This window comes from Miniopterus natalensis, chromosome 7 (genome assembly GCF_054644295.1).
Source record: "Miniopterus natalensis isolate mMinNat1 chromosome 7, mMinNat1.hap1, whole genome shotgun sequence".
Taxonomy (NCBI): domain Eukaryota; kingdom Metazoa; phylum Chordata; class Mammalia; order Chiroptera; family Miniopteridae; genus Miniopterus; species Miniopterus natalensis.
Genome location: NC_142087.1, coordinates 31,503,308 through 31,526,404, shown reverse-complemented (window position 1 = coordinate 31,526,404; position 23,097 = coordinate 31,503,308). Strand labels below are relative to the sequence as shown.

At 40.0% G+C, this 23,097-nt stretch overlaps 1 protein-coding gene across 1 annotated transcript in view; it reads right to left on the bottom strand.

Moving 5' to 3' along the window:
• The window catches only part of DOK6 (docking protein 6), a 183,048-nt gene that overhangs the window by 105,186 nt on the left and 54,765 nt on the right, over positions 1–23,097 (bottom strand). The window contains exons 2-3 of the mRNA XM_087818901.1: positions 22,666–22,773; positions 12,458–12,572 (exon numbers count right to left, since the gene is read on the bottom strand). Coding sequence (XP_087675027.1) covers positions 12,458–12,572; positions 22,666–22,773 — 223 coding nt within the window. The remainder of the gene's footprint in view (positions 1–12,457; positions 12,573–22,665; positions 22,774–23,097) is intronic.

The following is a 23,097-nucleotide window of genomic DNA, read 5'->3' as shown; positions in this document are numbered from 1 at the left end:
ATAGTGTTTCCAGTGACACACTGAAGGCAAATGTTCTGGGCTGCAGACATTAAGAGGCAGCTTTGTGATAGATTCTGCCTGAGAAATTATAGTTATCGAAACAAATAAATCCCCCAGATGCCACTGTGATGAGCTTCTATAATACAGAGCTCAAATTCACAGGAGACAGAGGTTATCAAACTGTGGACTTAAATATAATTCTCTAGTCTCTGTTTTCTCTCCTTGGAGAGCTGGAGAAAGTCATAAAAATAAGGCAATGGGGTTTATAAGCTAATCAGAAGGCTCCTGCCTGGAAAACACCAACAGAAAGAGCAGTTTCTGAAAGGGAAATGGGGTTTTCTACGTGGTCTCTCCTAGGACGGTACTGGGCGCAGTGGGGGCTGTGTGTTTCTGGCATCCAAATGTATTGAAACTGAAAACCTCAGAAGGGAAATTAATGCCTAATCTGTTGCAGTACTTAAGTATTTGCAGGTTATAAAATTAGGTTACTGTGTTTTCTTTTTTTTTTTGCTTTGAATACAATTTTATTTTAATTGAGAGTTTAAAATACATGCTCATTCTTGAACCCTTTATAATTTGTTTTCCTATCAAAATATATAACCATGATTTCATTCCAGTCTCATCCCAGTCATCTTTTTAGCATAATTGGAACCATGGGATGAATTGCTTTTTCTTACTTTAAAATGACGGCCTTTTAGATTATAGATATTCATTCAACTTCCTCATCTGGTTCACTCTTACAGTGTTAAAAGCACACTGTGCAGGTAGTGTTGCCAGCCCTATCACAGACCTTACGTTAGGGTGATCAGGCCCGGCATTTCATTTTACTTATATTCAGGATATAGGTTATAGTATTTCTTTGTAAACATTCTGTCCTTATAAGAAGCCAGTACATTAGGATGGACTTCCAGTTACGTTATTTTGAATATACTTCAAGGTCATTTTCTCTCTTTCAACACACATGATCGGTAACAGGTTTTGTGTGTGAGTTTACTATGAGCAAGGCACCGTCTTTTGTTACTAAGGAACTATTTCCCATAAGGAAAACTTTCCAAATAACCAAAGTTCTTCCATTAAAACCATTTTCTTACATTCTAATGTCAGTCCAGCACCTCTTGTCCGTCCAGTTTTCTCCACTGAGTCTCTTAATCCCAACACTCTTTGAACTCCATCAAGACCACCAGCCCACAACTGATTCTACCATCTATTCAAACTCAGTCTCCCCTCGATTTCCTCACTCTGTCCTGATCCAGGTTAAACCACCGCCAAGCATTATAATCAGGGAGGCCACACCCCTCCTAGACACGCATATTCACTTGTCAAAATCTCCCTAAAACGAGACAGGAAAATATATGTAATCCTGACTGATGAACAATTTTAGTACTTTCTCTAATTACCCTTTTACTTATTTTTTAAACTGTTTTTATTGATTTTTTTAGAGAGAGAGGAAGGGAGAGGGAGAGAGTGATAGAAACACTGAAGAGAAACATTGATCAGCTGCCTCCTGCACGCCCCCTACTGGGGATCGAGCCTGCAACCTGGGCCTGTGCCTTGACCGGGAATCGATCCAGCGACCTCTGGGTGCACGGGTCACTGTTCAGCCACTGAGCAACACTGGCTGGGCTCTAATTACCCTTTGAAAGATGTCAAGACCAAGATGTTATGGAAGGAAATCACTTTCTCCCCAACACATCAGTAAAATGTGGGGAGCCAGCCTTTGAACCCAGGCAGTCGATGCCTGTTCAGAATGAGAGGAATCTGAAAGTCGGGGTGACAGGGACAATGCTCCAGGAAAGAGAAATGACCAGAATGTGTTCGGGCAGACTTAGAAGCCTGCGTGGCCATAAAGCTTGTAAACCAAGTACCCCTTGAAAATGTCCGAGGCTATGACGGTTTCAAAAGCAATATGAAGCTAGGATTTCACTTGTTTTTTGATAGTGCTCTAGAACTTAAAATCAGGAATGCTTGGACTTTTTTTGTATGAACACCGACAATATCCTGAGGCCAGAGCCTGACTAGGAAAGTACAAAAAATTCACAGACCTGTCTTGACTGTGAAGGGAGCTGTGGAAGTCCTGGGTGTGACAAAAAAGTGAATTTGAGTCTATTTGAGGTTATGCTTCCCTGTGCCCAGTTGGAGTTGACTCTTGAAATAAAAATGGTGATAATACAGGGTGGGGCAAAAGTAGGTTTACAGTTATTTGTATGGAAAATAGTAATTAATAAGTAATAATACAAGAATAAACTCTGTGTTTTGCATACTCACAACTCTAAACCTACATTTGCCTGCCCTCTATTAACTATCATTTGTCAAATACGCAATAGGTGCCGGGCTGTGTTCCTCTGATGTTACATCTTTATTATAAACCCATGGGGTGAAACTGTTATTGGCCCTATTTCCAAAGGAGGAATCAGGGAGGAGCTGAAATCAGACAGTCTGGCTCCTGCCCATGACTTTGCAGGAAATACGTTGAAATTGTTCATTCTATTAACTGTTTAAGGAAAAAGAACCACATAATTATCTGATGGGTGCCAACTTTAGGCGAGTAGACATATTTTAAGGATACTGTATAACGTGTCGTCCTGGCCAGTGTGGCTCCGATGGCTGGGCGTGGTCCTGTGCACCGAGAGGTCGCCGGTTTGACTCCGGGTCAGGGCACATGCCCGGGTTTCCGGCTTTGTCCCTGGTCGGGGACCTGCAGGCAGCCAGTTGATGTTTTGTTCTCACATCAGCATTTCTCTCTCTTTCCTCTCCCTTTCTCTCTCTCTCAAAATCAATAAAAATATTTTTTAAAAAAAGAGAATATAACAGCTATTGGAAATACAGCAGGTATACCCCTGTAAGGACATAAAAAGTAAAAGTGGCGGCTTGTCAAATAATTGAGTGTGGGATATGTTTATGTAAATTTCAAAAAAACCCCACATAAATATAAATAAATATAACAGAAAAAATAGAAATATAAATCACAGATGTTTACTAAAGAAAACATGCAACCCATTATAATAGAATTCTAGGGGCTGATATAACTAACAGAAGCATGCATCTCATAGTTTTACTGTATTTTATTTATTTCTTAAAGTGATGGGTAGGTTTGCAGGGAGTCTGTAATAGTATTATGATGTTTCAATAATACATAAAATAATAAAACAATGCGTGCTAATTAAACACGTTCAGAGTATGAAGAGGTGGGGAGTATCACTGATAGTCTCTCACAAAGGCAAAGTCATCGAAGTGAATCTTCAGTATGTTACAGATGTATTTGTGTGTGTGTGTGTGTGTGTCTGTGTCTGTGTCTGTGTGTGCCGGGGTGTTCAAAATAGTGGGCTCACTTGATGGTATATTTTGCAAACAGGATTTTTCACTTAATCCGCATCTTTTCAAGTCAATAAACCCAATTTCTATCATCAGTTTTAACTACGGTAGAGTATTTAGTTTTTCAAATCAATGACAAACCAATGAACAGTTAGTTCATGCAGTTTTCTATTTTATAGAAAGCACCGCAGCCATCGTCCTGGTACATAAATCGGTCCATTTTCTCACTTTCACCCATGGTGCTTGATTGCTTACGACTTTGGTTGTCTCTGTGGGCAAATCCCTGTTTTAGAAGGGGCACGTGGGAATCCCGAGAGGAGGTGCTGCTGGAGGATTACCATTTCGGTGTCATTTTAGAGAAGTCCCTGGGCCCGCGGTGTCCGGGATCGTGAAGGTCGTTAATGGCACAGAAATGTCAGCCCGGCAGGTGTGGGACTGAGCTCGTCCCAGGAGCCTCGCCTATGGGAGACAGCTCCCTGGTCATTTTTCTTCGCTGGCACGTGAATATCTTTCTTTAATCACTTCCTACTGACACCTTGAGCTCTCTTTTCCCAACTTGTGGAAGCGACGGCACTGTGTCCTGCTGGCAGTCACAGCTGGGGACACGCACCCACGGCCCGTGCTCACTGCAGAGATGGGCAGAGGCTCCGGGGCCCATTCACTCCTTTCAGCTCCGCCCCCGGGTCCAGTTCGCTCCTCTTGAAAACTTGTTCCTTTTAGCTCCTCCTGGCACCTCCTCTCTTTCTCGTAGGCTGAGCTATGCATTTAAACGCTACACTTAGTACTTATTCCTAAGTACTTTCAGGACATAAAGTCAGCCTTATTTTTGGAGCCAGAGAGCCAGGATCGCTCTGATAACCAGAAAGAACGGTGATTCGCAGATTAAAAAATAAGAACGTGAGCTCCCCCACGTGTGTTCAAAACGAAGTCCGAACTCTTGAGCCGTCTCAGCTATTTTCCTTCTTCTGCCCCTGCTCCCGAAACTACTTTAAAAACATGAGGAAGTTCATCATTTCTGGTTTGCACTTATTTACACATGGAATTCCTTTTTCTCTCCACAGTCCTGTTGAAGCCCACTCACAGCCCTCCACAAACGATGTGTTTTCTAAAACCCAATTTGGAAGAGCTCTGCAATAGTAGTGGGACTGTCATGATAAATGATCATGCACTGGGTGGTTTGAGGCAACAGAAATGTATTCTCGCAGGGTTCTGAGGGTGGGGAGACGGAGATCAGGGTGCAGCAGGGCCTCTAAGCCAGGATCTGCCCAGGCCTCTCTCCTGCTTCTGCTGGGGGTCAGCCACCCTCGGCTTTCCTTGATTGTAGCTCCATCTCTCCAGTCCCCGGCCTCTCTCCCCACAGGGCTTTCTTCTGTTTCCTGTCTCTGATCCAAATTTCCCTCTCCTTTCTCTTATAAAGACACAAGTCATTAGACGCATTTAGGGTAACGGTAACTAACCATGACCACATCTTGACTTGATCACATTTCCAAACACCCCATTTCCAGGTAGAGTAACAAAAGTTGGGACTTAAATCCTTTTGGGGGACACAATTCAATCCGTTACAAACTCTCTTTATTGTAAAATCCTGTTTTGTGCTTCCAGGGGACTTTGTGTCTTGACCTCGTGCTACTCTGTTAATAGTGAACCTTTTATAGATATATGGATACGTAAGGGACACGTTGGCACGAAAGAAATTCAGTCTCGAGGCCCGTCGCACTATTGAATAGCAGTTGTTGAAAACATTTTTAGAAAGTTTAAATAAAAACCACATTTTTGTTAGTTTACAGAGATGAGCTGCCGCTTCAAGAAACATACTCCAATTGAATGGCCTCCTTCAACACGTCAAATAAAAGTTTTTCTCCCCCCTAAAAAACAGTCAAACCCTATTTCTGCATCAAAGATTTCAAGAATCCTTGCACCCAATTATACGTGGTCTGATTCTTCTAACAGTTCTGTGTAACAGAACAGCATATGGTATAATTTTAGTGACACATCAAAGGTAATTTCTTTATGTAAATTCTGAAAGTAAAGCAAAAAGTACATTTTCTTAATATACAGGGATAGAGGACGCCTCTCTGTCAAAACGTTTTGCAGCTGACACTCATGTGGGTTAATTGTTCATAAAACTTGAAAAATACCTTGTAAATTCTTGCACATGTAGTCGTTAGCTCTGAAAGTACTTTCTGGAACTTGATTGACTTGGGGGGGTCTCCTTGGTTGGCTCAGAGGAAGGGCACGAGGGTGTGCTGGTGCTTCTTGTATGACGTGCTGGGCGGAAAGCCGGGCAGGGCGGCCCGGCCAGAAGGGCGGCGCTGGCGGTGGGGACAGGTGACAAGGCAGAGCACTGGCCCGGCACAGGCACAGGCTTCATTCTCAAGCGTCAGCTTCTAGAGTTTATCAGTCTTTCGTGAGTGATCAGGCCGTCATACATCCGTATTATCCATGTCGCACTCAACTGTATATACTTAAGCTATTAATCAGGTCATATACAGGGTGTCCCCCCAACTGTATACACACTTTCCCAGCTGATAGCTCCATTTTGAAAACGAGATGTATTTTAACAAACACTGCCTTTATAATTATTCAGTGTGTGCATCCATTTTTTGGGACACCCTATATTTTCCTCTCACAGTGAAATCATATAACGTGATTAAATGGAACCTTTGTTTCTAATATCCCAAATCAAAAAAGTTCTTTTAGGGATCAACCTAGGTGGAGTCGGCTCATCTCACCCGAGCAGGAGCTGGACCTCCCAGCCACCTCACTCCCCTCTGCGACACATGAGCGCCGGTGATCAAGCCTTGCCAAGTTTTGCTCAAATCAGTTCTGTCTTTGAAATGTTCATCACGCCAACCTGATAATCGTGCCCAAATTTTGCGAAATTAATTTCACCTTTTCATGAGCCGGTGCACCTGAAGGTTTGGTATTTTTATTTAATGGGAGTCTGCGAAGGGAATTAAAAATTTAAAGTCTCCTTACGCCGTCACTGCCATACAGCATTTCACTCTCTCTACAGAAATAACTTCAAAATCCCAACACATTCCAGATCGCATGAGGCCACTGGATCCTGCATGTGTGTTTTTTAACGATTTCTTCCAAATCTCTTAGCAGGATAGCTGGGAACCAGATGGTCATAAACCGGCAACTCTGTTCCACGGTGACTGAGGCAGCTGGGAAGACAAGTTGTTCCAGCTTCATTCCGTTGTCTTTAGTACTGAACAGTCAATAAACAGAACTGTCTCCCGTTGTCCCCAGAGCAAGTGGACGGCGCAGGAAAGCACTGGACTGACATCCCTTGAACCTGATACACTGCTTCTCTGCAGACCATGTGACTTCGGGCAGCAACAGTGAGTATTTGTCTCAACGTCACCCCCAACTTAACTTCTTAAATACAACGGATTTCCTCCTTTGCACTGGATATGAACCAGCTGTTATCTGAGGTACGTAAACTATACGTTAATAATTTGAAGTCTGGTTTGATTATACAAGTAAACAATCACTACAACCCATCAGTTGATTTACTGGTTCACTTCTATTAAAGTAGCTGTATGACCACAAATGACAAAGTTCTATAATCTGGGGTGAGTTCCCGACATGTAGAAGCTTTAAATGAGGGACCCTTCCCTCATTCTTAAGCATAAATTCAGTCCTTCCAAAACTAAATAATCCACATGGTTCATAGGATTTCCTAATCGGGAAATAGGAATGCTTTTAAAAAAATCAAACAAAAAACACTTCTGGTGAAAGACACACACACACACATATTATATGTACATACACATATTTGTTATTACAATATTCATGATTAGCAATTGTGCTTCACGTCAATCCAAGCACAGATTTTTGTCTCGTGTCTATATCTTTAACAAAGATGCATAGCAAGTTCATTCCTAAGGCCTACAGGTTCTACGTCACAGGTGGGATTAAACACAGGTTTCATTATTGCATATATAATAAAAATGCTAATCAAAATAAAGGCTTAAGTGCATGTCTATTAGCTTTCATTCTGAATTCAAGAAGGATTTTGGGCTAAATCCTTTCTGGACTTATTTGTGGTCAGAAAGATTATGTGAAGCCCAAGAGGCAAAGAACCTGAGAGAAGCCTCTGGGAAAAAATGCTTTCTTATAATAACTGGTAATAATATTATAAGTTAAAAATACATCTTATTGACTAACACAATTATGGGGAAGTGTGGTTATTTTAGAAAATAATGTTCTCTCAGAGATAAAGATATAGAATTTATGAAATATAATAAAAATGAACTGAAGTGTGATACACTTATATCCAGGTATTTCAAGTACAAAGCAATATTTATGCAAAATTTTAAAGAATTAATTATGAATGTATGGATATATTGGGATTTGTTTTTTCCCCTCCAAAATATTTTTTATTTTTAATGTGGGAATTTGTTAATTTCATAACTATGCCGTTACAGATTTTGAATGGAATATAGTATACAAATATCTTCATTATATTAGATAATAAATTCAATGCTTCAAGTAATTTTTGAGGAAATTAGCCAGGTTGTTCAAATTTCAAGTACTTCTTGCCCTAAATTGTCTGGAGATAAGATTTTGGGTTTCATATACTGACAAAGACAGACATCCTTGAGCTCTCTGTTCCCCTTTCCCCTTTCCTTAATGAGGTAAGAAGGATCTATTACCCAAAACTCTGGGTTTCCAACCTCTAAGCCATCTGCTCCTTCATGTACTAGATACTGACTTGAGATTGAACGTACTCAAAAAACCCACAAAACAAAACAAAAACCAGGGCTCTCTTTTCAAAGAATAGGCCAAATACAGAACTTCTCATTTGTATTCAACTATGTTTTGTTTTTTAATTTTTATTTATTAATTTTCAGAGAGAGAGAGAGAGAAACATCGATTTGTTGTTCCACTTATTTATGCATTGATTGGTTGATTCTTGTATGGGCCCTGACTGGGGACCGAACCCATGAACTTGGGTTATTGGGACAACGCTCTAACAACTGAATGTCCCGGCCGGGGCCTCAACTATGTTTTACTCATAGAGTCGTTGCAGAGACCTTGTGGGCCATGGTGGTTTCTGGGCACAGGCACGCAGCATTGGTCAATCTCCCTCACCCCCCAACCAACACAAACACAGCGCAATCTGTTATCTGGCAATTTAAATAATTTTTCCCATGGTGCTGCCCCATTACTCTCTAAAACTTGTTTTGAAAAACAAAACAAAACACATCTATCTCTTGGTAAAAAGAGAATGATAAATTATCACTATAACAAAACTTAAATATAAATTTTGCTCATTCGTGAGTTTATTAAGCCAACAAATTCTTATTAGCACTGTGGTGCTGGGAACCCCGGGTGAGAAAGACAGTACGGTCCTGTCTTCATGGAGCTTAAAATGTGACGGAGGAGCGCGGTTTTGGACGGGCGCGTGAAGTCCAAGTCCAGGGTGCGGCGGAGCGTAGGGCAGAAGCACCAGGTAAGCTGAGGGGCAGGAAGCCCGAGACCCCCCGCCGAGGACGGGAGGAGCGAGATGGGTGCGTGAGGTGTGTGCCCGGCCCAGCGGCGCGGAGGAGCTCGGGAGAGGGCTCGGCGTTGGAAGGAGCAGGACACAGACAGGTCCTTGGGCACGTTTCTTTGAGCTCATAAAACACGCACAAGCTGCACAGGTACATGCTTAGCATTGTTTCTGTTGTTATTGTTGTCCGTTTCTTTTTACCAGGTTAGGGCCCACCAAATGCCTTTTTTCCTGCAGCCTCTCCTTACCATGCTTTATAACTTACATACACATCACAGATGATCTTATCGATAACAGATATAGGCCTAATTTTTATCTATTGAGATAACTGCGGATTCACATGTAGGTATGCGAAATACTGGAGAGATCTGTGAACACTGCCCACTTTCCCCCAATGGTAACACCTTGTGAAATTATAGTATAATATCCACAACCAGGAGGCTGATATTACTCATATGTTCCCAGTGTTTCTCGCACTTATTTGTGAGTGTGTGTGTGTGTAACTTCTCTACAATTCATCGCCTGTGCACGTCTGCGTAGGCACCATTACAATCCAGGTAACTGCTCAGCTCCAATGCAAGTTCATGTGACCCTTTTATGACTATACACCCCCCAACCCCACACCCCAAACCCAATTCCTAACGAAGCAGCTAATCTGGCGCCCGTGTCGACAATTTGTCATCTCACAGGTATTACAGAAATGGAAACACAAAGCGCATGATCTGTTGGGGTTGTTTTTTTTTTCACTTGGCATAATTCACTTGCGATTCACCCAGGTTGCCGCGTAGACCGATAGCTAGTTCCCTGTTATGCTGAGGAGCTCTTCATGGCAGGGGGCTCCCCCGCTGGTTGAGGGACACCGGGGTTCTTTCCAGTTTGGCGCTATTATGAAGAAAGCTACCGGGGTAGGTGTGTGTGTGACGTTTCCTGAGATAAATGTCCAAGGGTGCGCCGCTGGGTTCTGCGATAATTCCATGTTTGATTGTATAAGAGGCTGCCACCCGTTTGCCAGACTGGCTGCAGCTCTTCCGTTCCCCCCGCAATGTGCGAGTCGTCCAGTTTCTCCACAGCCTCAGGAGCGTTTGGTGGCCTTACTGGTTTTTTTAAATTTTAGCCATTCTGATAGGAGCATGCTGATATCTCACGGAGGTTTTAATTAGCATTTCCTGAGGACTAGCTTAAAAAAAACCGGGCCCATTCCTGTGCACGTTCGCACACGCACAGTGTCACGTTCAGGGGCCGTTCGTGTGCTGGGCGTCCTCTTGCGCTCCTCCTGTTTCCTTCCTTCGCCCGGGCAGCTCGCCTTTTCCCACCTTCCTTTCCCATCCGCCTCCTTATCGCCGTTTCTCACCTGGTGCCGCTTCTTAAAACACACTCTCATTATTTATTTTACAACATGTGATTCTTCAGTGTACACCTGGCTGGTGGTTTTGTTTGAAGAATGCAACTTCACAGGAATGCCTTCAGGTTAATTGGCTTAATTAGAATTCTTCCTAGCGACTGCAGATTATTTTAGGGTAAGACTATACCATAACTTGTTCAGCTTTTATTGCCAGGGTTCACTGGTTTCTGACTTCGTTGTCATTGTACATGACGGGTTTAAACCGACATCTGAACGTGCCGATAAAACTGTCCAGATGGGACGTGTTCCAAAGAGGCTCACTGAGTCAGGGTATGCAGATTTATTTCCTAAGTTGCCAGTTTTCTTGAAAAAAAAAAAAAATTAAAACAACTCCCATTCCCACGAGCCATTAGAACACATGGTACCTGTGCTTGCATTTAAAATAGACGTCAGAGCTCCGTGTAATCTTGGCTGAGTCTTCTTGCTCCTCTGACTTTCACATCCCCGACTGCTTTATAGCTCGAGCCTTTTAAGGTGCAAGAGAAAGTCCTCAAATTCCTCACTGCGCCTCAAGTACTTTCTTTTGTTCTGTGGGCATGTGCCACGAAGGCGGTTTTTAAAAACCACGCCATTGTTTCTTAAACATAACTTATTTCTAGCTTCAAGCACACTGTCGTATATGGTTTTAACAAAACAAATAATGTTTTCCTGTAAGTCATAATTTACACACACAGTCTTCTGTCTCTATATTTGGATCTAGCTTCAGCCTCACTCTGCAGAAATTCTTCTCTTGGAAATTAAGACCATTCTCTTTTAACAAAGAGCCCTTCACTTCTCAAAAAAATCTTACATGAGCCACGAAACCACCACTGCTGCAAAAAAATTAATAAAAATAAAAATAAATTTTAAAAGGTTTCAAGTTCAGACTTGTGGGCTATAACTTGGAGCCCGTATTTCTGATTTATGTCAGAACTTAATTCAACATCATTCTTATCTGAAATCACGGACTCTAGGGTTGCCTATGTGTCCACAGCAAGGCTCAGGACCATTTCAAAAATGTAAAACCGTGCTGAAAATGGAAACTCAAATCGTACCACCAGGAGTGAAAATTATTCTCTATCTTGTGTGGAAAACCAATTTTCTGATTGTCATTGGTTTTAATATGAGACATTTTTCCAGGGCTCAGAAAAAAGTGAGGTGGCTATAAAGAGTTGGAAGACAGTTGGAAGAAAGCATGAAAAGTTGTGGACATTCATACATGATCCTAGAAAGGTCGGGACAGGCTCTGTTATAGAATGAGGGTTTCTATGACCAGTTGGCCGACTTCTGTGCAACTCCAGTTTTAAAGGCAGTTTTAAAGGATGAAATGAATCGGACAAGGGAAGAAAAGTATAGCGAAAGGAACAAGGCATCCAAGGAAATAGGGACTCGGCGAGACATTCAAATTGTTTAGTAAAACGGAGATGCGTGTAGGTGAGGAGGTGTGAGAAATTTTATTTAGGCCAACTGACATTACTGATTTTAGAATAATTTAACTTGGTATCACTATTCCTATAAACTTTAACCATAAATAAAGGTGTTTTTTTTTTTTCCCCAGAAAGTACTCAATAAAGCTTATACTAAACACTCAGCTATTAGTTTAAATGCACATCTTTCAAACCCTGAGTGCTTTTTGCTCCCATCCATTATAAAATGAAGGCACCATTTCATGAAGCAAAATCTTTAAAGACCTTTAATAAGTCAAGTAATATGTTACATAGCACAGGAACTGCAAAAAATACTGCAACTTCAAACTAAAAACTGTCTGTGTCTCACTGCTCTATGAATTGGGATGCTCAAATTCATTCTGAAATGTATTTACTTGTAGTACGAGAATCCATGAAAGCAACCAGTTGCTCAGTTCTTTTTCGAAGGCACAGGCTGAGCCATGCCACGCTTCTGCAAGGCAGCATTATTATTGCCATACTCAATGCCTCCAGCCGCTCCGGCAAGAACCAGAACACAAGTCATCACCTTGCCCTAACGGCATCTCCCAGGCACTGTTTACTTACTTCTCCAAACTTGAATGGAAACCTTAACAGCCCTCCAAACACCTGGGAGCAAAATCCAGACACGAACATAATAAACAAGCACCAAAAAGTCTGTAGAAATCACTCCGTTGAGCTTCTTACTAAAGTCCTCTACGGTACCCTCTCATCACAATAAGCCACCCCATTCAGGGATGGATCTCAATCCATCGGGGCCAGTGTCTCAGAAGCAGCTCAGTTCCCTCAAGCGGCAGACGGGCTATAATTGCTTACCTGACTCGCAGGCAAATGTCTTCGAGGTTTCATCATGAAAGATAATTGCCACGGCATGCTTCTTTGTCTCTCGAGGCAGCCTGGTTATATTTTTGATGTTGTGCAGTTCCGTTACCTTGAAAGAGAAATATTTTTTAACTTAGTGTGCAGCATGTGCTGTATACCAGAGAGCTTACACAAAATGATCGGTTGTTACTCTCTTCACCCATTTTCTGGAGGAGATTTGTGCTCCTTTCTAATTAACTGCACCCAAGAACAATGCAGAACAAAGAAGAATGTCTTCTATTGTGCCCTCAGTTTTGGTGATTGTTAGCTGAATTCTGAAACTGTCTAAAATTATGTGGAAGAATAGCTCTGTGAAAGCAAGGACTCTGTGCTTTTATTAAACTTGTATCTTCTGCAGTGTGGTGATTGTGGGAGGGAAAGGGTGGGTGGAGATGGAAGAGGGGATGGGGGATAAACGGTGATGGAAAAAAAATTTTAAATGGCATTGTTCCGCAGACAATAGCAGTTGTGGCTCACAGAAGATTCTCAATACATTTTTTTGTTAAATATTGATTGGATTTAATATCTTACCTCTCTCCTACCCATCATGCAAGTTGCTGGTAGGACCATAGTCCCAATGCAACTGGCACCTGTTGATTGACAGACAAGATGACTCTAAAATTTTGCTGTGATTACATATAAACAATGGATGCGATTCTGAAAAAAATGCACATGGTGTTCAATTTTACCTTCACTTACCCCCTTTTTGATGCCTTCGTTTGTTTATATAGGTCTGACTGCCTAACCTATATTAATTTCCTTGTATCAAAACATTTCTTTTAACATTTCTTGCAAGTCAGGTCTACTGGCAACAAATTCTCTCACTTTTATTTGTCTGGTAAAGTCTTAAATTTGCTTCAGGATAACTTTGTAGCGTACAGAATTCTAGGCTGGAGGGTTTCTCTCTCTCGTCATATTAAATATTTCTCTTAGCTCCCTTCTTTCTTGAATGATTTCTGAGGGAACAATGGATGTCATTCTTCTCTTTGCTCCTCTACAGGTAAGGTGTTTTTTCCCCCTCTGGCTTCTTTCAGGATTTCCCCCGCCGTTATTTTCTATAGTTAGAAAAGTTATATGACTAGGTGTAGTTATTTTTGAGGCATTTATCCTGCTTGGTATTCACTGGGCTTTCTGAATCTGTAGTTTTTTGTTAGACATTAATTTGGGGAAAACTGTCAGTCATTATTGTTTCTAATATTTCTTCTGTTACCTTTTCTCTTCTCCTTCTGGTATTCTCATTATGCATGTATCACACTTCTTATTGTTGTCCCATAGTCCTTGGATATTCTGGGATATTTTGTTTGTTGTTTGTTTTTGTCATTAGTTTTGGAGATTTCTATTGAGATGTCTTCAAGCCTCATAGATTCTTTCTTCAGCCATGTCCAGTGTACTTCTAAGTCCATCAAAGGCATTCTTCATTTTTTAGTGTTTTTTGTTTTATTATTTTTATTTTTTGGTTATTTCCTGGGATTTCCATCTGTCTTCTTACATTGCCCTTCTGCTCTCATACACTGTCTACTTTATCCACTAGAGCCCTTAGCGTATTAATCATAGTTGGTTTAAATTCCTGGTCTGATAATTCCAACATCCCTGCTATGTCTGGTTCTGAGGCTTGTTCTTTCTCTTAAAAATGTGGGTTTTTTTGTTGTTTTTTTTTTTGTCTTTTGGTATGCCTTGTCATTTTTTCTTGATAACCAGATATGATGTACTGGGTAAGAGACATTGCTATGAATAGGCCTTTCGTAATGTGGTGGTGAGGTGTGTGTGTGTGCGGGGGGTAAATTCTATAGTTCTAAGATTAGGTGTCAGTGTTAGTGAGTCTATGCCTCTGTACTGTGAACCTAACAAGTGTTCCTCAGCCATCCTCAACCTTAGGACGGAGAGAATAGCTAGAGTGGGCAGAACTGGGTACTTCCTTTGTCTTTGACAAAAGTACCTGTTTGACTTGCTTCATCACTGTTCAGTGCCTTTACTTTATCATACATGCTTTAACTTGTTGAAGGGTTTTGTTGAAGGGAAAATATTTAAGTCCACTCATGACTCACAATGCCATCCTAGAAGCACTATCAATCATTAACTAGTGTCCAAAATGGACAAAAATTTACAGATGTATTTCATATTTTTAAAATGTTGGTCCTCCATGATTGAAGATGATACCTCCAATGTTGATTAGAATATGGTAGTATACAATGAGTTAAAATTGTCAATACATGACCAAATATCTGTATATGTGGCTACTTTTTAAGAGCTTAATGTCGTTTGTCACATTTCCCTCTAAAATCTGCAATGATCTAGACTTCTAGCCTCATAAAATAGTAAGACCATTACTCAGGGTTGCTGTGTAGGCTGTTTGAAGGAGTCCTTTTATTCTCTGTCATGATGAATTTACAGTTCTGTCATATTGCTAGAAAGTTAATTTTAATATATCCTTTTGTATTTGTTTTTCTCTCTGCTTGTAATTATCTCATTAGATTAACATGCAAAATTAAAATGGGCAAGATGAGTGATTTTTATTTACATGTATATATATGCAAATACATATATGTATGCATATGTGTATTTATACATATACTATATATATATTCACATACATATACTATATGTATTTCCTATCTATTGATCTATCTATCTTAAAATACTCACTTCCTCTTACACAAGAGAAAATTTAGACACTGATATCTGAGGATTAATACCCTGGGGAGAAAGATGAGAATTTTTTTTGAACAATGATTCACATATTATATCACATTAAAGCATGTTCTCAAATAAAGTTAAACTCTTGAATTTTTAGATGATTTGATAATTGACTCAAGTAACATTTAAGCCAAATTTTATTCTAACATAGTAAATTGAAGTTATACTTGAAAGAGATATTATTTTCAAGCCTTATTAATTTTAACCAAACAAAGGATTTTACCAAAATTAAGTTGAGTCTAAAAGCAATGAAGATTGCATGTTGCTTAAGAATTCTTGCAATTTATGTCAGGTGAGCATGAAAGTGATATGCTGCTATATAAGATGCATTATATGTCATATCAAGCTGTACGAAAGAATATAAAAACATTTATTCTGCTCCAGGTCCTTTTCCAAGTATCTTTATTTACAAATACAAAATATCAGAACAGATATTATAAATTCCATCTTTTTCTCCTCTCATAGCAAAAAACCAAAGAAACGAACTCATGGAACTAATGGGCAGCCCATCAACACGCACTAGGGCTTCTCTCACTTCTGAGCCTTAGTCAATCTGACAGCTGATGCAGTTCAAACAAAGTGTTTGCTCTTCTGTAAAATCTACATTTGGAAATGCAGACAAGCTCTTCAAGCACACACTGTTACACTGGTCTGCAGAACAGTGCCAGGCTTTCTGTGGATGGTCATTAGTGTGATGCCACCCACTTCAGTGTGCCCTGAGATATTCAAGAGATGCCAGGAAAGCAAATACTCATGAGGAGTATACAATTCTTCTCACCTGTCTTGGTTAGGAGTTTCAAGTGCTATACTAGATTATAAAACGTTTTCAAATCATACCAGAAGGTTCTCTAAGGACTTTGTATATCTTTGGAACTGTTCCTCTTCAATTCAATATATATTTTAAAAAACATTTTGAGTCGTAACAATTGAGGTCAAGATCTAATATATTTCAATCTCCTATCCTCACTTTTCACTCTCAGTGCCATATGGCTTTACCATCCAGAAGGAAACTGTACTTTCATAGGTGAGGACAACTTTGAAAGTGATTTTTTTAATGTTTTAAAATAAAAATATTTGTCTAAACCCAGTCAATGTGACATAAAAGTCATTATCAACATTTATTAAGATTATGAAATCCTATAGCATTTCAATAATATATCAATCAATTGTTGGGTTATTTAATAATTCAATATATACTTCTGAAATATTGATTTTTCACATGGTTATAAAAGCACAAAATATTAATTAAAGTTTAATAAAAGCATTAAAATAGCTACTTTAAATAAATATAAAATTAACCAAATTTAATTGAAGAAAAAATTACTTGAAAATGAATCAGGTTGTTTAGGTCTGCCTCAAGAAATACCATAGTTGACAATTTAAAATATTGAGGTCTAATACGTGATACAATTAAAACCAAAATAGGAACATGACTAAATGATGACTTTGCTAACTGGTGCAATTTAATTTTTTTTCAAAGAGCAATCCCTAAGGAACAGTCAACATTAATCTTATACTTCTCCATCAGAGCTCTTAGGTGACCAGGTGCATTGTTAAAGAGAACCAGATTAAGACAGTTGCAGTTTTAAGCACTTTAAATCTCTCTTTCTCTTTTTGTTTCCAAATAAATAAAAGAAGAAAAAAAAATCTTACTCCCCTGAATATTGTATAGCAGGTTTTAACCGTTTCTTCAGGAAGTCAAATTAGGTGAGACAATAGAACAAATGCAACAGTTAGCATCAAAATAAGTAACTTCATTGGAACTCAAAGTGCATGGTTCCCCAAATTAAAAACCTATCCTCTAATCAATAAAAATCAGTTTAAGTGGCTGCTATTGGCTTGTAACCTAGGCTTGTTAATGATTAATTAAAATTTTAACTTTGTTTTCTGTAGAAGTATTAGATGTAAAAAGGTATTAGAATTTTAAAATACTCTATAAATTTTAACTATATGAAACAGCATTGTTATTTATAGAATAAAAGTTGCTAAAAAAATGTTTACAGTGAGGCACACAGTATTAATTCATGATTGAATTCTCACTGAAGTAATTTTCAAATTGTATGTTGTAAATAAATGTGCATTCAATACTTGAGGTATAATATATAACTTTCCATTAATGGCAGAAAAACAATTTATCCTCAGCGAATCATTATACAACGAGCTTTCCTCCTATCCCATCTGTCAGAGTTTGTACAATTAGCCAGACTTGGTTAATGAGTAGAAAAAGAGATTTTTTAAAAACCAGAAATGCACTGATGATATTCTGCAATAATAATTAAGAGCATGGGTATCAATCCATTAAATGAATGTAAAAATGCTTCAGGAATTATAGAAATAATGTCATAACAGAGTTGTGTGGTTGTGCTATTGAATATTCTTTCCCAAATTACTCTGATTTGTCACGTAAAATGACTTGCTTGAAATTACAAGTTACTTTATCATGCAAATTGGTTTCAATATTTTTCTAAAGTTGTTATGAATTATTTCCCTGGTTTCAAAGATGTGAAATAAGAGGCAGTAATGACTTGTACAACCACAGCCGCTTTACGCGTCACATAGTCTATAACACGAAATCCTCATCTTACTTTGTGAGCTAAGATCCTGTTTGCAGCTTACAGGTGGGAAATGAGACAAAGGTTTTGTTTAAGTCCTGCCGTGTTCTTCCCGACGCAGTGCCATCACGGACGATGGCCTCGCACACAAACAAGTGGACAGTGTTACGAAGAGATTACGGAGTAATTTTGCCAACATAAATCATACTCCCGTGTCCTCTAAGCCAAGCCCAGACCAACCTTACAGATAATTTCCAAGTCTGAGTCCCCATTTTCTCAGTGAATAGATATCTGCTGTGGAGCAATAGGTTAGAAACGAAAATCCTGACTGCTGAGTGACCTATTTTCTGTAGCATCCTTAAGCAGCAAAGTTGTTCTCATTGGAGGTTATCTTTGATGTTGCGAAATTGTTATTGACCTTGATTCAGGTATTGCAAAGATCAAGTGTGACTCTGGGAGTTTCCTCTGAGTTTGGGATCACAACTTTGTAGATGCCCCACCTGAAGGCCTTAACTCCTGCGCTCTCCTGCTCATCTCTGGCTTTCGAGTTGCCCATTCCCAACACACTCAGCTCCGTCGGAGACTCTACAGTCACACACCACGCCTTGGGCACTCCCCCTCCTCTCCATCCTCTAGAAGTCCAACTTTTCATATTCCATTTCTTTGAGAGACCAGCATGTGATCAGATAATACGAGTAAAACATTCCAGAATGGATTGGCGTGTGACTGTCCCAGGAGCCAACGTGTGTGTTAATAAGAGCTGATGTTCAAGAAACTGAGCCCTCTTCAGGATAAGAGATTATGGACGGATGGACGGATGGACGGATGGATGGATGGATGGATGGATGGATGGATGGATGGACGGATGAATGAATGAATGAATGAAAAGATGCCTTCCCCTGAATGAACGATTATCATTCTGGGAACTTGCAGCAGGTATCTGAAGAGACACGAACCAAGCCTTTGAACACCCTTCACGCCACACCAAGGGCGTGCTTATCCGAGCACATAGCCATTGGAATAAAACCAAAAATGTTCAGTGTGACACGCTGCACACCTGTGCCGTTTCCACGCTTGCCAGTGATTTTGCTTCTATTGTTAAGGATGGGCTACATTTGCAGGTGGCTATTTTCATAAGGATGTCTTAATCTTTTCTCCAACTTCCTCAGACGTTTGCTTTACGCGAAGATCAATACTGCCAGCTCCAAACAGGAGCAAAGCAGGTGGAATAAAATGATGTTTTCGATGCCAGTTTACAGGGGATTTAGAAGTAAGATTGGCACCTGTAATATAGGCATCGCTTTTCTGGCATCAGTAGTTTTCAGCACTAGGACATCACATGGTTTTGTCTTCATTCATACTTTTAAGGAACTTTACTTATATTTTCCTCCCTAAAGGTAGCACTCACATATATTTTATTAAAATTTCTATTAACCGTTTCTTTTTCATCTGCTCAGAAAATTAAGGAAAATGTATTAGCTGATTCTATGTAAATTGCTTTAGTTCAGCTTTTATTGAGGATAAGTTTGTTTTGAATATCTGTTATGACAATTATATACAGCTAAACTTTCAAATCTAATACATTTTTAATAACTTCCTTCAGCAGCTAGTGATTTGAATTTCAAATTTTCTTCTATCAAGAAGTAAAAAAAAGTATATACCATTTTACCACAGTTTTATATAAGAATTGATTTATGTGGCAAGCTCTGTCTCACAGTAAACACATCAAATGTCTAAATGAGACCATTAATACTCATAAGCTTTGTTAATATGTATGTTCCAGATAGAGCATAACACAAAGTTAAAGTCGGCAAAGAAATAACTGTGTCATTAGCTTCTTTTTCAGGAGTCCCTCATTTAGGTCTAAAACATTTCATTCATTTGATTATTTTGATATACTGCTATGGAGCATTTTAGCAGGTTTTAGGGCCTATTAAAATAACTGACCAACCACAACTTTAAAGTACTTAAACATTAACAAATGGAACAATTTGGGAAGTCTGTGCTAGTCAGTTTCTACAGGCCATCTTGAAAATGACTTATCCCCCCCAATTTTGGAGAGCCAATATTTGGACTGACCATTAATTGCCCAAGAGAAAACAAAGATTGAAATTATGCCATTCTTTTTTGTTAAAAGATCTACTTTCATTTGCCCAGCTGTCAGAGGGAACTAGATGGACATTCTAGGAAAAAAAGAAACAAAACTCAGTGTCCCAGAGCTAGTTAAGATTGTAGGGGGAAGAAAAGGAATGGCGTTGACACAAATGTTTTGGTTTGAATGCCTAACAGACATTTCAAATTGCACATTCACTGAGCGAAACCTTTTTATTATTTACCCAAAGCCTATAATAAGACAGTCAATTAGAAGGATTAGACAGAACTTGCTAAAATCAAATAAAAATAAGAGAAGAGACCATTTACATACTTTTCTTGAAAACAACCCTGAAGATGTATTATTACTGTCATACCAGAATTGGTCTAACTCCACCATTTTAGTTCATAATCATTCAAGAAAAAAAAATTCCCGAGAGAAAATTTAAATCACTAGGAAACGGAATTAGCCTCCCAGATGCTACGAAGAGTAAGGTGTAGCGATAAAAACTTTAATTTTCACATGAGAAAGGTAAATTTTAGCTGTCTCAGATGCTGAATCTAATTATTAAAATGCTTTTGGAAGCTTCAAGTTTCAGTCAATGATACCGGTCTTGCTCTTTATTAAAAAATTAATGATGCCCATTCTCACCAGTCTCCTCTGGCTCTTCTGCTGCTTAATTTTCAAGGACTGGAGAGAGAAGCTCACACACATGATGTGTGTGTGTGTTTGCAGTGTTGGTCATAGTGTTAATTTTGACCCAACCACCTTAGATCTGCACTCATCCCGGTCCTTCCTCTTTGTTAGAATTACTCCTGGTTCTGTGAAAGCCCAAACCCCACGATTACGCAGGAACCCCCTAATCATCGCGTACTCGGACTCCTCCGTCATTCCCATCGGCACGCAGCTGCGTCACAATAGATGTCACGGTTTAAAATCGTATCTGCCACCTACCTTGGCTCAGTTTTACAGCAAAACTTCTTGAGATAAATTGTTTGAGTAGCTGTCCCTTCCTCACTTCTCATGCTTGTCTAAGTCACTTCCAGTGAAATCAGTCCCCACGTTTCGCTGAAATAGCTCATGGCAAAGCCACCAGCTGCCTCCGTATTATAAATCCAGTGGTTCCTTCTCTTCTCAGCCTCACAAACTAGACACAGGTGACCACCTGCTCAGTTCTTTTAACGGCTTTCTCTTGCTTCCCGGTGATTCGCTCTAATGTCACTGCGCCCCTCTTCCTGCGTGCGCTTCTCCTCGGCCTTGGCTAATCCTCTAAACGCCGGGAGCGGTCATATCTGCCCTTCCTTCCTTTTCTCCCAAGGACATTTTACCCAGCGCTACAGAACAAAGCACTACGAAGGTGCCCGTGACAGGGAAATAAGTAACTCCGTCAGTGGCATCTCCCCCGTCCTGGCCCGCCTGTTTGTCTAATTAGCTACGTGACATTTTAGTTTGAGAGCGGGACAGGTCGCTCCCCCTGAACACACACAAAGCGAGAGGTGCGGCTTTCACGCCCGCTCGCCCAGCTCTCCCCGTCTTCATAAGTGGCACCATCCCCGCCCCTGCTGACTAGGCCCAAACTCGGGAGGCACCCAGGAGGCCTCCGCACCTCCTCCCAGCATCTAGTCCCCAAACACACCCCAAACGGGCCCTCTGTCCTTGGACATCAGTACTCATGCCTGCATGTCACCACCACATCTTCGTTACAGCTTACCGTTTCCAAGTAATGACGTGCTTAGCTGTGAAACGCCATTTGTTAATAACATCTAGTTATATTTATATTTATAATTTATACCTATATTACTGCTTATTCCTCAGAATAAGGAATACATTATAACCTTAAGGTTCCATTATAATCGTAATCTGTCCGAGGAGAAAGTGGAGGCTCACAGAGGTTCGGCAGCTTATGCAAGTTCACACCGATGTTAAATTTGGGGACAGGAACCTTTACGGAATAGCCAGACGTTCTACCCACAAGCGATCCTGTTTCATAACTCAGAGCTCTGATCGGGAACCCTCTGCAGTGCCATCTGGTACTTAACTGTGTTGTAATAATATCACCAAAGATAACTTTAGGCAGAATATTTTGCATCATTCTGGGGTCATTTCTCACATGCTTTTAATTCTTTTTTCTTATTTATTGATTTGAGAGAGAGGGAGAAAGGGAGGGGAGAGAGAAACACTGATTTGTTGCTCCACTTACTTAAGCATTTATTGGTTGATTCTTGTGTGTGCTCTGACGGGGGATCCTACCCACAACCTTGGCGTATCCGGATGACACTCTGACCAACTGAGCTACCCAACCAGGGCCCGTACTTTTAATCCTTAAGAAATGGATATTTCATTCATAGGATTTCTGCACTTCTCTACTCATCAGCATATTTAATGATCCCTGTCTTCTTAAGGCTGTAACCGCAAATGCCATGTCCATTAACAGGGTCTTCAGCGCTACTAACTCCAGCCCTAAAAGTTTTATCTCCTCAATACTGCCGACGGTTTAAATCAAAGTAACAAATGCACAACTAACCCGAACAGAGGGAAAATGCTTACTCAGCACCCTGGGAAATGATCTGGTTGAGTTATGAGTCATCTCATTTTGCAAAGCAGCAATAAAAATGAGTCTTTCATTCTGCAGAAGTACCTCTGGCATTTACAGCAGATGATTAAAATAAAGGAGAAAAGTAACTTTTGCATTTTATTGGAGCCGAGACGTTTTATCCTGGCCATGCATCTTTCCCTTGCAGATTTCATTTATCAAAAGAAATGTCTCCGCAAGCTGTTGTCAAGGGTCCGGCTATTGCTCAGCAAGTCCCAAGTCTGAGACCTACCTTATGGAAGTTTCTGAAATACGCCGCCTTTTCGTCTGGGAATTTTTCTAGCCTTCGGGGCCCTTTACTCGAAGCCTTCTTGAAAACCAACCAGCATCGTCTGAAAATCTGAAAGGAAATAAAGGAATCCTATTACCTCTCTTTTTACACGCATTAGTAGCATCAGGAATTTACCTATTCAATGAATCCACTGGGAATAAATTTTTTAAAATGCATTTAAGAAAACTAACAGAGTAGTACAATACCAAGCAGAAAATGCCCTTAGCAAGAGACGTTGTTCAGCACAGCCATACCCATTCTGGACATTTGCATCTGTTGTAAAGATCATCGCTTATACTGATATATTGTAAAGGTTTCAAATAATTCCTATAATTCTGAGAATTATGTTATATATAATGATACCAACAGACAAAACTGTTGAAATGTGCCATT